Source organism: Pollicipes pollicipes, unplaced genomic scaffold (genome assembly GCF_011947565.3).
Source record: "Pollicipes pollicipes isolate AB1234 unplaced genomic scaffold, Ppol_2.1 Scaffold_7261;HRSCAF=8764_pilon_pilon_pilon, whole genome shotgun sequence".
NCBI classification, from domain to species: domain Eukaryota; kingdom Metazoa; phylum Arthropoda; class Thecostraca; order Pollicipedomorpha; family Pollicipedidae; genus Pollicipes; species Pollicipes pollicipes.
In genome coordinates, this window is record NW_023597054.1 from 16911232 (window position 1) to 16924335 (window position 13104).

A 13104-nucleotide genomic window follows, 5' to 3' on the forward strand; every position below is an offset into this window, starting at 1 on the left:
ACCGCCCAGTGTCAGCCGCTGAGCCGCCTCGCTCCCGCGGACGGTACTGGGACGCTTAATGACCAGCCGATCTGGACTGCCACCGCCCAGTGTCAGCCGCTGAGCCGCCTCGCTTCCGCGGGCGGTGGTCATCGGAGTGACGCGAGCACGATGGACGGCTGGCCACGGACAGTTTGCTGGCCTGCGCGAGGGTAGAGCGGCATCTTGACCATGCTTCGAGGCAGTTGGATTGTCGGCAGCAGGTCTGTTATGCGCGCGGATGTAGATAACTTTAAAAGTGACGCGGAAGGCATCCATTCGTGCGTCAATGGCACACGTTCCAATGGGTAAATATAGTGAAAAGGTCCGCTCCGTCCCAGTTGCCGTTAATTTGCACCGCGCCAGTCCTAGTTCAGCAGAGGCGGACCAGTCGCCACACCAGAGCGATCAACACGTGCGCGGCCGCCCGGTCAGCGGCGGCGTGAGCGCTTCCCGGGCTGGCTGCAGCGCGCCGCGCGCCGCCGCCCCGAGCTGGCTGCAGCACGGCCGGGCACGCGGCGCCGTCTGCCGGTGGCGCTTTTTCCGCCAGCGGCCCGGACCGTGCGTCGATCGACCTGGCAGCGGCGGCGGCGGCGGCGCGCGCCGCTCTTTTGTGCCTTTGTACGGCGCCGGCGGCCGGCGCGGCCGGCCGGCCGGGCCGCTCAATACGACGCGCGCTGTGGGCGCCGCCGCACGCAGCCGCGCGCGGCCGCCGACCGCCGCCGCCGCTGCCGTCGCCGCCGCCGCCATGATGCTCTGCGTGCCGGTGAGTGTCGCACGGGTCTGCGGCAGCGGGCCGCGCCGCCAGCGATGATCGTCCGCGCCCGGCTCGACGCGGACCGGCTCGCCGTGTGGCCGGCGGCCGACGCCATGATCATCTGCCTGCCGGTGAGGCTGTCACGCGCGCTGTGGCCGCGGCTCGGGAGCGGGGCTCAACGCGTCCAGGCAGGGATCTGTGTGCCGGGTGGGCTGCGTGGTGGGAGGGCGAGGGCAATGGATGGCACATGGGGAGTGGTGCTGGCCGCGCCGGGCGGGGATTGTGCCGGTTTGTTGACATAGCTGTCAGAGGTGAGGCTGCATGGCCGGGCCCGATGTGGTGTGTATGTTCAGAGCTGGCCTGTATAAGTTCAGTCGCACTTGTAATGGGGGTCTCCTTCAAGTGGTCACCAGCGACGCGATTATCCCCCGCGGTGCGTTGTACCTTGAGGAAGCCGATATGGCGTGATATGGCCCGTAACGAGGTGGCCGCACGCTATCGGAGACCAGCCAGCGGCGAGAGTCGATGACTGCTGCTGCTGGCGGACGGTGGGAGAGGCCGGGGGCGAGGGGAGCAGAGGAGAGCAGAGGAGGGGGACTGACTGACGGAGCTGCAAACTGATGCACAGCCTGGGTTACAGGACGATGCCTGCAAGGACTGAGCATGAATTCAAAACGAGTACATAACCCATCTGTTGTCCAGGAGAGCTAGTAATTATTGCAACGGTAATTCAAAGTTTGCTGGTAATCTTATACGTCGTCCCACGTTTCGACGAACACCTCTGTTTGCCTTGAGACAAAGTCGGCGCGCGTCTGTGACGGCATGGCGACAGCTGGGCCGCGGCCGGAGGCTGCCCGTGCGGGCGGAGGAGGCCCTGCCCGGGACCGGACCCGGCTGTGTGCGGCGGCCGTGCGGGCGGAGGAGGCCCTGGCCGGGACCGGACCCGGCTGTGTGCAGCGGCCGTGCGGGCGGAGGAGGCCCTGCCCGGCACCGGACCCGGCTGTGTGCGGCGGCCGTGCGGGCGGAGGAGGCCCTGCCCGGCACCGGATCCGGCTGTGTGCGGCGGCCGGGCGGACGCGGGCCGATATTTTTGACGTGTTTGCCGTGCGGGCGCTGTTTACGTACGGGCTGTTGGCGTTGGCGGCGCGCGCCGTGCGCCCTGGCCGCAGAGCCGGCCGCTGTACGTCACGGCGGCGTCAGCTGGCCCCGCCGCGCCGCGCCTGACTCATCGAGCCGGGCCCGACCCCGCACCACGTGGGCGGCCGCACAAAGACCGGCTGCTGGCGGCGGGCTGCCGAGCCTCACCGGGCACGGGTACGGCCCGCGGCCGGCGGGGCGTGGAGCCGCAGGCCGGTGCTTCACTGCGCTGCCTCACGAGGCCCGGTCCGGTACACCTGGCGACGAGTGGACGAGCACTGCTAGACTGCTGGCACACCGGCGTCCTTGTTGAGTAAACCCCCAGGTAAAGGGAAATATGAGATAAGTAACGCGCTTACTCAGTACCTATTTTTCCGGGAGTTTTTGAATCCCGTGGTCGTGCCTCACGTCACAAATGCTGACTAGGTGGCAGGTTTTGAGATCCCAGGGCTTGTGGCCCACCAGACAAAGGCAGTCGGTGGCTGGCGAGCGGCCCGAGCCCCACGTGCTTTGCCGCACAAAGACGGACTATATGTAGCGGGATGTGGGATCCGAGAGCTTGGGCCCCGGCCCGGCCCGCAGACATCAGCACCGGTTGGCGATCGGCCTGGCCTGCAGGGCGCGTGTGCCGCTCGGCGGGCCACGCCGCCCTCTACCGGCCCGCTATGTGGTCGATACAGGCGGTATCTGCGGGTGGGAAGATTGCCGGTTCTGATCGCTTCGTCGTGACCTGGCATGCGGTGGGTGCCTGACTGGTCCTGAAAAATCCTCATGCTAGGCTCCGGCGCCGGTCTTACAGACGGGTCTTCACTCCCTCTCAAGGCCTCTTGCGGTCAGCTGTTCGGTGTTGGTATTGATTTTACCTTGATTGATTGAGACGACGGAGCTTGGCGACGGCTGTTTTGTGTAGCGGTTGGCAGATAGCGTCGCGTGGTCTGGCCATTCCGTGTAGGGAACTTCAGCACGGTTGCTCTAACGGTCGTGAACCTCAATCCCGTTAGTGTGGGGACCAGGGGCGTAGTCTCCTTTTCAGTTGGGGGAGGGGTTTTTAGCCCCATCACTCCAACTTGGGCTCTAGCCCCCCCCCCCCAATTCTGAGAAAAATTGTGCCAAATGCGGGAAGAAATTCGTTCGTTGGTGTATCTAGGCAGGCAAAGCAATATTTAACTGTTCAACCCTCCAGCTCACTTTGCGAACCTACGCTCCTGGTCGGGACGACGGACCCGACATTCACCCTGCAGACTGCTGCGCTTCTGACCCGGCGCAACATCGCTGTCCAAGAGCTGAACGACTCGGTCGGCGGCCTCGAGAAACACGGACCGATAGTGGTCACGTGAGCCGCCGTGATTGAGCCAATCGTGTCAGCTGGCGTACCCGCCTGGGACCGGACGCGGCGAGTGAGAGGCGCGCCGCGCCATTAGTGCCGGCCTCTATAGCAGGCGCTGGGTTAAGTTCAGGTCTGGAAATGCAGAAAAGAAATGAAATGCAGGCTGAATCCTGGTCTGGAGAGCCGTGTCCGACGAGACCCGTTCTCGGCGAAGAGGGCTTGCTGCCGGGTCGATCAGTGGCAGCAGCTGAGCCAGGTCGGGAAATCGACGGGTCGCGTTTGACCGTCGACCGACCGCGGTCGACGGTCGGGAATTCATTTGAGGCCCGCCAACAGAATCCATAGCAAGGACCAATATGTGAGCGGACCTTTTGGTGCACCAAGTTTGGGGGTTTATGCAGCAGAGGCATTCGCGTCGATGGCACGGAATGGCGCGTGCAGTCTGGCCGAGCCGTGATGCCATGCATAAACAACAGACTCCCCGAGCGGACCGCTCAGGCCACCGCCAGGGGAGAACCGGCGACAGACTCTGGTTCGAGCAGCCTCAGGCGAAGTGAGCCGGCGCATTGCGTCTCTGCCGAGGGAGGCGTGTGGCGTAGCCTGGAGCTGTATAGAGCAGCCACACACCCGGACGCAGCCATGTGCAACACTGCGGGAGGCCGGCTACGACAGATGGCAGTTCGAACTGACACCGAAAGTTACGTAATGACTCATTATGAGACCGGAAGCTGTAGAATGCGTCATTCCGGAATTGGAACGTATGAAATGAATCAGTCCAGACTCGGCAAACGGTTGGCTGACTCAGTCTGGGAGTGGGACTGGAGTGACTCAGGGGGATCGCACTAGTGCCTAGTGAAACTAAGTACTTAAGGTCCGGGAAGCCTGCGCGATCGAGTTCACCTAACCGAACCACTCTCACCTACCCACACTCGACTGGGTCTCTTCGACTCCGGCTGTGGCGCATTGACCCCACCGTGGGAGCGTCACTGGTCCCCTGATGACGTCATTTGTCCGATCTCTGTTGACGTCAGGGCGGGGTGGGGGCAGTGACGAAGGGTCGGTCGGTGGCGTGCCATGATTGTCCCTCGCCGCCCCGGTACGTGCCGCACCCCATCATCGGGCGGCGCGCCGTGTCGAGCGGCCGGTAGCGGCAGCCGACAATCCATGACGGCCCGTCGCCCTGGCGCGGCGGGGCGCGGCCCGCACCGGACCTGCTGCTGATTGGGTGCGACATGCGATCGCCCTCCCTCTCTGTTCGACATCCAGCCTTGTGACGGCTGTGTGGTTTCGTGGCTGTCGCCGGCGGGGCCACGTGCCGTCCTGCACCGCCCCACCACGGGGCTTTTGTGGACAATCTGTTGGTTCCGCGTTGCATTGTTTCAGTTTTTTTCTGCCCATCGCCTGTCGAAAATGGCAACTGTTTCATCGGTAAGGAAACGCGATCTTGTGATGCATGACAAATGCATTTAAGTGGACAGAGAGCGCCGGTCCCATGTGCTGTATGCCGCGCCTCCCCGTGTCTTGTGGTCTGTCCTCAGACCTGGCTGTGACGCCGTCTCTCCCTTGGTCGGCAGGTGCCGGTGCCGATGCCGCTGGGCTTCACGTCTCAGCACGTGCCTCTGTACTCGGGCCACCACCACCTGCCGATGTGCGCCGGCGCGCCGTCCCACCTCCAGCCGTGCCAGATGTTCTGCGGCGGACCGCACTTCGCCGGCACCTGCCAGGTAGGCGCTGTCGAGGCGGCCACCGCCGGTGCTGCGCCGGCATCTTCGCCAGCGTCGGCAGCGTCGGCAGCAGCTGGGGCGGCGGCGGAGGACGGCGGAGCCCGGAGGAGGCGCCGCCGCGCCGGCTCCACGGCCGCCGCCGCTGGCGCCGCGCTCTGCCAGCTGGCGGACCCCCCCCCCCCGCGCGCGCGCGCGGTGGCGTCGTTACTCAGCAGTGTGTGGAGTCACAAATAGCCTGGCCCGTGATCAGCCCCTGCCAGCCAGGCCGGGCCCCACGCCGCTGGACGCTGCCGGTTACCCCGCGCCGTTCACTTCCGTTGCCAAGGCAGGCGCCGGTATCGTCTGTGTGCACCGCCGCATCCCTCTGTCTAGATCATCGCATGCCTCCGTCTGGACCACCACAGCCCTCTGAGCGGATCACCACATCCCTCTGTCCGGACCGCCAGATCACTCTCTGGACTACCACATCTCTGTCCAGACCACCACATCCCTCCGTCCAAACACCAGACATCCGCGTCCTTGGTCCTCACAGGTCTTGGGCACTTCTATCCGAGCTACCAGGTCGCTCTGCCCGGAGCGCCACCCATTCCTTTGTCGGAATACCAGCTATCCCCCTGTATGTTGACTACGTGTCTCGCCTGCTCGGATCAACAGCGCTTTGTGGTCAAACCACTGGCGCCATTCTCCCAAATGCCAGCTCCTTGCTTCGTCTCCTTGTCTCGTTTTCTTCTTCTTTTACCTCAAGTTTCGCATCCTCTAAACATTATACCTGCCCATTCTGAGACGCCATGACCTCCATGTTACTGCAGAAATCCTCATCCCTGTCTTTTCTCGGTTCGGACCAAGCCCAGTGTGTTTGTGATGAGGTGCGTGTACAAGTGATGTCATAGGAAAACGGTCTGTCCATTTAAACAATGTTGTATGATGATAGCTATCTTATGCTCACCTCATGAGGTGAAGTTTTGAAACTGTTGTCTAAATTATATTAAGTCTTGTGTTTGTGCTGTCTGTAAAATCAGTGGGCCTTCTTCGATTGTACGCACCCGCATTTAAACATAACCGGATGAATGATCATTAGTGAAAATGACGAATGACGCTCTTGTCTGTTAACTAGTCATTTTCATAGACGCTTCTGTAGACTTTCATAGTCTTTATAATAGACTTGACATCTTGAGGCGTATGTAGAAATGTAAATAAATTTATATTCTCACATTGCAAGCATGATCACTGTCATTGTGCAAGAAATGTATCAGACGCTACAAGTCGATATGTGTCATCTCTGAGAATTCGCCAATGACGACGACATCACGAAACGCTGCGTACCTGTAACTCTATGCGCCATGGCCTTGTCTGTTGAATGGCCGGCGGGTCCCATAATGCGACAGACTTGGACTCTGATATGATGTGGCGTGTCATTAGTGTAGGCCGTGCATCTTCAGCACGCACTGTTTTCCGCGTTTTCTGCTCTCGTTACGCCATCAGACGTGCCACCTGACGGAGACTTATGGCCCCCGGAGAACGCTGCGTCTCCCCCTTCCCCATTCCCGTGTTGTCAGCCCCCGGTTATGGAGTGGTCTTGGCTCTCTCCTCCGGCAGTTAGCATCCGCATGACTGTCCGTCGGTTATGCGCCCGGCGTCCGCAGTTGTCTTCAGTTTGACCCATCGGCTGGTGTGTATGTGGTACGCTGTGGGGGCCGTGTTCCCGCTCGTGTCGGCCGCCCCGCCGTCGTCCGCGTGGGCCGCCTCGTGACAGTGCCGTGTCCCGCCAGGTGCCACAGATCGGCGCGGGCCTGCCCCGCCGTCGTCCGCGTTGGCCGCCTCGTGACAGTGCCTTGTCTCGCCAGGTGCCACAGATCGGCGCGGGCCTGCCCCGCCGTCGTCCGCGTTGGCCGCCTCGTGACAGTGCCTTGTCTCGCCAGGTGCCACAGATCGGCGCGGGCCTGCCCCGCCGTCGTCCGCGTGGGCCGCCTCGTGACAGTGCCGTGTCCCGCCAGGTGCCACAGATCGGCGCGTGCCTGCCCCGCCGTCGTCCGCGTGGGCCGCCTCGTGACAGTGCCGTGTCCCGCCAGGTGCCACAGATCGGCGCGTGCCTGCCCGCCGTCGTCGGCGTGGGCCGCCTCGTGACAGTGCCGTGTCTCGCCAGGTGCCACAGATCGGCGCGTGCCTGCCCCGCCGTCGTCCGCGTGGGCCGCCTCGTGACAGTGCCGTGTCCCGCCAGGTGCCACGGATCGGCGCGGGCCTGCCCCGCCGTCGTCCGCGTGGGCCGCCTCGTGACAGTGCCGTGTCTCGCCAGGTGCCACAGATCGGCGCGTGCCTGCCGCCGCCGTACGCCGCGTTCCACGGTCAGGTGCCGCCCCAGGCGCACATGAACGCCAACACCATGGGCCAGGCCCACTTCCAGACACGGCCCCACCTCAACCAGGTGAGAGGGCCCGCTTCGGCCGCGCGCAGCTCCCTGCGGCTCGAGCCGGGCGCGGTGTCGGGCGTGGAGGGCGCTTTTGCCACCAAGTGTTTTTCGTATCGGAGAGGAACGGAGAGCATTCTTTCCTACCTTCTGGCTCAGTGACTGAGAAAAGATGCATACCCTGGCGTTCCCTTGCAGACCAACTGAAAGGGTAGGCAAAGTTGCCGGTGTTGTACACTGCAGTGGCCAGGTTGGCCGCGGCCGTGCCAGCCGTAGATGCATGTAGATCCGATGCAGTGATGTCACCTCTCGCTGGTTACCACCGCTGGAGACCCCGGGAAGTGGGCCTCGCGTGCTGCCCCCGCCGAGTGGCGCGGTTCACCACAAACGGCAGCCGGCGGTCGGCTGACACTGGCGTGTTATTGCCACGCCCGTGTCCGGCGACGACAGCCGGTCCCCCAAATACGCCGGTAATTTGTGAGCCTTGCCTCTGTTGTGCGCCGGCAGTCACGCGTTCAGGGGCAGGCAATATCACCTGCCAGTTGTTCACTGTCAGCGCGCCGTCCATATGCCTTCATCGAATCAATGTGCTAGAATGTGCGCAGTTGCGCACCGTGTGCGGCGCTGTCAACAATGTCGTATTTTCGTGAAACCGTCAGCCAATGCCATATGGGCTTTTATATGATAGTTTAGACGTCGATCAAAACAAATTGCGTAGCCTGGGGTAGTTGTTTCTGTTTTGTTTCCGATTAGAAGCAAAGATAAAAAGGGATGCAATATACTCACTTTATCAAGGCTATAGACCTATGTGAATTGGAAATACTACCGGAGTGGTTGTCATTTACTCTGCAAGCTGTTTTAGATGAAAAGTCTTGTTGGTGAACAGGGGGAGGGATGTGTTCTTTCTGCTAAGCCTTAGAAGGAGACGGGTTGGAGAGGATTTACGTGTCCGTTCTTTTCCGTTTGTTACTAAACAATGCGCGAATTCTCCGGGCCTTTTCAGAGCTGGATCACCAATCCCTGGCCCCCGACTCGTAACTTCCGTTGACCGAACATAGTGACTTTGGCGATGACTTTCGGCGGGTCTGAACGAAAAAGCAACCGACGCTGTACCAGCGGCGATCGTGCCTTAACCCGAACGACGATAAAGCTCCATATTTCTCAGTCATCCATCTTGGGACCGCCCTTCTCAAGGGTGGACCTAATAGCGAGTCTTCGCTAGTTTTGAATAGCGTAGCGAAGGACAGATATTTGGTGAAAAGCAAGTCGAGAAAGAAATGTTCTCGCTGTGTGGAATGGACATGGTTACACGTCACGTCCAGCCATTGCACTGGTAGTTTTTGTAGGACTGTAACCATAACGTTTTCCGCGCAATCCATATGTTTTATTGTAAGACAATTTCATCTACCGATTGGTTACGGCCAAATAAATGTGTGCCGCTGTGTTTTCGCAGCCAGTGTTACATCCCCAAAGATGGCGATTGAAACTGAAACGCCATTCCCTTTCCTTGGCAGCGGCCGGACAGCGACTTCCTGGCGGGGCGCTCCAACATGGTGGCGCTGCCGCGGATGATGCCGATGCAGCAGCATGCCTCACCTCCGCCACACCAACACCAGCACCAGCACCCGTACCACCACCACCAGCACCAGCACCAGCATCAGCACCAGCATCAGCACCAGGCGCACGCGCCGCTGCCGATGCCGCCGGCGAGCGTGCTGCCGCCTGGTGGTGACTCGCGGGCGGCGCAGCTGGAGCTGGCTGCGCACCTGGCGCACGGCGGCCACCGTCTGCGGCGGCCGACGGCCTCCAGCCGGCGACCGCCGGCGCCACCGCCGCCACCGCCTCCTCCGCCGCCGCCACCACCGCCGCCGGCCGCGCCGCTGCCGCGTCGCCACATCCGCAGCCTGGTGGTGCCCACGTCGCACCCGACGCCGTACACGCCGTTCCTGCTGCAGTTCCTGGCGATGCTGAACAGCCCGGGCAGCGTGTCGGCGTACGGGCCGACCGAGCTGCCGGCCGGTAACGCCGAGACGGAGAACTACGAGGCGCTGCTGACGCTGGCAGAGCGACTGGGCGAGGCCAAGCCGCGCGGCCTGAGCAAGGCCGAGGTGGACCAGCTGCCCAGCTACCGCTTCAACGCCGACACGCACAACTCGGACCTCACCTCCTGCGTTGTCTGCATGTGCGACTTCGAGAGCAGGCAGACCCTGCGCGTGCTGCCCTGCAGCCACGAGTTCCACACCAAGTGCGTCGACAAGTGGCTCAAGGTGAGTTGGCCGGCGCCGCGAGATCCTCGGATGATGGCGGTGGTGAGTGATCGTGATGTGTTTGCGTGATCACTTCTCGTGTGCGTCCGTTGTGTATGTAACACATTTTGATGAGTGTGTGTCTTTAATTGGGTCCTAGTATTGATGTAATGATAACTGTTCCCTGCAATACCCCCCCCCCCTCCCCCACACCTGGAAAAGTATCGATGAAATGCTTAGGTAATGTAATGGAGGTTTGTTCGGACTCAGTGAGTGGTTTGTGATCGCCCAGTCCGGATTGGATCACGGAGCGCCGTCGCTGTTGCGGAGATGTCTGACCGGCTGCTGCGCTCTCCCCAGACGAACCGCACCTGCCCCATCTGTCGCGGCGACGCGTCCAGCTACTTCGCCGCCGCGTAGAGCGCGCGTCCGGCGCCGGCCGCGCCGACCGCCAGCTGTGACGCCCTGTCCGCCGCTTCCGCGCCGTGTGCTAGCTGTCCGGTAGCGCCCCGCCTGTGTGTCGTGTGCTACCGTAGCGTGCGGCCCGGGCGGCCCGCAGCGGCCCCCGCGCCGGCGGGGCGGCGCAGCGCTCCGCCTGCCGTCCCCGGCCCGCCTTCGCACGCAGCATTCCACCCAACAACATTGCAATAATCTCGCCCGAGTGTGTCACTTTTGTAACGTGTGCGCGGCGCCGTGCGGGGTGCGCCGGCCGCGCCGCCCGCACCTCAGCGCCGGCCGAGTGAGGCCGGGCGCCACCCTGCACTCCTTCCACCCCACCCCGGCCGGTCCGGCCCGGCCCGGCTCGGCCGCTGCCCACTGCATAATGCCCCTGTCAATCACGTCTCCCGCGCTAAGTGTACAAAAGGCCTTATGGCAGGAGGTGGGGAGTGAGTGGGCGTGTGACTGCTGAGGAAGAAAGTGGCTGGATGAATGAATGAATGAATGGATGGATGAATGAATGAATGAATGAATGAATGGGTGGATGCGTAGGTGGGTGGTGTGTGAATGTGCGATGAGTGGGAGGGTGTGCATTGTGTCTTTGTGTCTGTGTGTGCTTGTGCGTTTGCCTGTGTGTGTCCACACGCGCGTGTTAGTGTGTAATACGTAACATCCATGTAACTCAGGCGCTTTGTCATGTCGTACCGCGTTGTGCTCAAGTCGTAGATGCCGATGGTCTTGTGTGCGTGTGTCCGCGCGGCCCGCTTGTCAGTGTGCCGTTTTGTTAGGTCACCACGTACTCCCAGTTCTGGGCGATCGATCTTCTGGTGCACACGCCGCCGTGGCCGCCGCCCACGCGGCGCAGCACGCTCGTGGCGTTCTGTTAGACGGGGTGGACGCGGGCGGTGCCGATCTGGTCTTCGGTTGACCCGGGCGTGGCCTTTGCTCCGGGCCTGTCGGGTGCACTGGGATTCTGGCGCGGGCGGGGCGTTATTTTTAGCCTAATTGCTTTGTTCTCTCTCTTTGGACGGGCTTGGCTGCCTTGTTACGTTTTAGAGCTTGCCGTCCCCTGGCCAACTGTGCCCACAATCCCGCTCTCTTTTTACGGCACGAACCTCGCCGGCCCTCTGTCCGGAGGCGATCAGCCGACCGCCCTCCGTCTCCACACTCCGCCGGGCGCTCTCCGCGGCGACCTGTGGCCCGGGTGCCGGGATCGGCGCGACGCCCCTGGCCGTTCGCTGCCACGGCGCGTGCCGCCGGCCGCCGGCGACGGCGAGTGTGGCCCGAGGCGCGCCGGTCCCCGCCCCGTCGCCGGTCCCTGTCCCGGCCCGCCGCGCCGGCCCCGCGCCGCCGCTGCCGGGCTGCGTCCCTCTCCGTCTTCCGTCGTGTTCTCCGTGGGACCAACCGTGGGCGCCCCGACGACGGGCTGGCCGCACAGCCCTCCGCTGCACCCGGCCCTGCGCGCGCGCACTGTCTGTGATCGTCGCTTTGTTGCCACTAACCAAAGGCCCGTGTGCGCCCCCCCCCCCCCCCCCACAGTGGCACGGGCAGGGTGCTCGCTGGTGGCCGAACTCTAGATCCGGTTCCACCGACCCCGTTATCTGTTGCCACGCGTATGATCTCTTGTTGTCCAGCGTGCCATTATATTCTCTAAAGTCCAGTAATGTTACGTGTATACACGTCGGCGCCTATTTTGCCTGTAGTTGTGTTGGCTGAGGTGTTTCAAGCGCTAGTTGGGGGCGTTACCGCAACAATCGGTTTTGTTAGCATCTCTTATCGTAGGCACCGACAAAGTTCATTTTAGGCACTGTCGCTGGTGGTTTGTTCGCTGGAATCCGTTGTCGGCGAGGCCGGTGCGCGGCTGACCAGCCCGGCTAGTTCGTTACAGTTCAATTTACCCAGTTATCGTATGCTGTTACGCGGCAGTTGATTAACACATGCGCTTATGTCTGGGAGCAGCGCCGCCGCCTCTGCCTATCCGCTGACTGGACTAGGGTAGTGCCATAGACGGCTGGAGAGCAGGCGCTATGCCGGGGCAGCCCGCTTCCCCACACCGCCCACTCCTAACCTACGTGTCTTGTGTGTATCTACCAGCCATGTGTCAAGTGCTAGCCAGATTATTGGGCATTGAGGCGTTGCAGGAAGTAGAAGGCTTAATTATTCATCCACAAATTTTTCCATTAAGCAATCCCATCATGTGTATTGTGCCTCAACTTTGTTAAAATAAATGGTGTGAAAAACAATCTTCTGTCGTTTACGAGCGAGTTGTTGTTCGATGAGAGAATATTAAGACGAAGTGTTTCGTCAGTCTCACTAATTCGTATCACAGGAGATGGAAATGACAGCGAGCGTATTGTAATTAGCAGACCTAGAGTGGGAGCTCAATTTAAACCGCTGCCATAAGCGCACAGCTGCCTACCTACCGCGCTTATATGGAGACAAGCAGAGGCCAACGAGACGCCATTGAGGCTGATGCTGCGGAGCAAGTCCTCAGACTTGTTCATGACGAAACAGAGGTCTGGCGCCACTTTGGCACACCCCGTCGAGTTCCGTATTTATTCACTAGCGGACGACAATTATATATGGCTTTGTTTCGTCTCGTTTCATCAGCGAATACAAAGGACGGCCACCTTAATCTCAACAGCGACCCATATGCAGGCAAGTGGTCATGGGGGCCTTAATCTGCTTACAGTTGCGTGCGTCTATGATCGTCTCAGCTATGCTATGCTATATAAAGCCAGCTTTCCTCTAATACGTCTGAACGCTAGCCTGAGGTCAGGTGCTATCACGCCCACGCGTCTTGTTGCACGCCCTTGAGCTGCCGTTGTCGATCGGCCCATACGCCCACGCTAAAAAGTCGCGACCTTGTTACGAACGACTTTTTCATTGTAGAAATGACGCATTTTAGTTTTTCTCCGGACGAGAAGCGGGCATGGGCGGGCTTAGTCGCTCCCGCACGGCATGACCCCATGCTGTGCTCGGCGGAAATCGTGCCATCCGCATAACTTCTAGATAAACTGCGTCACAGCAAGTGCCAGGACCTATCCTTTCAG

At 61.4% G+C, this 13104-nt stretch overlaps 1 protein-coding gene across 1 annotated transcript; it reads left to right on the plus strand.

Moving 5' to 3' along the window:
* Positions 1-828: 828 nt before the first annotated feature.
* On the plus strand, positions 829-12297 carry LOC119111112 (RING finger protein 44). Its single transcript, XM_037234939.1, has 7 exons — positions 829-906; positions 4814-4963; positions 7033-7089; positions 7257-7385; positions 8882-8994; positions 9190-9634; positions 9974-12297. The coding sequence occupies exons 1-7, from the start codon at positions 829-831 to the stop codon at positions 10031-10033; spliced, it is 1032 nt and encodes a 343-aa protein (XP_037090834.1). The 3' UTR covers positions 10034-12297.
* The last annotated feature ends 807 nt before the right edge of the window (positions 12298-13104 follow it).

Excerpts from the sequence above, each read along its gene's own strand:
- LOC119111112 (XM_037234939.1), top strand. The coding sequence starts at position 829 with ATGATCGTCCGCGCCCGGCTCGACGCGGACCGGCTCGCCGTGTGGCCG. Across the intron at positions 907-4,813 it reads CCATGATCATCTGCCTGCCG|GTGCCGGTGCCGATGCCGCT; the intron begins GTGAGGCTGTCA and ends CTTGGTCGGCAG. Across the intron at positions 7,386-8,881 it reads CACGGCCCCACCTCAACCAG|CGGCCGGACAGCGACTTCCT; the intron begins GTGAGAGGGCCC and ends TTTCCTTGGCAG.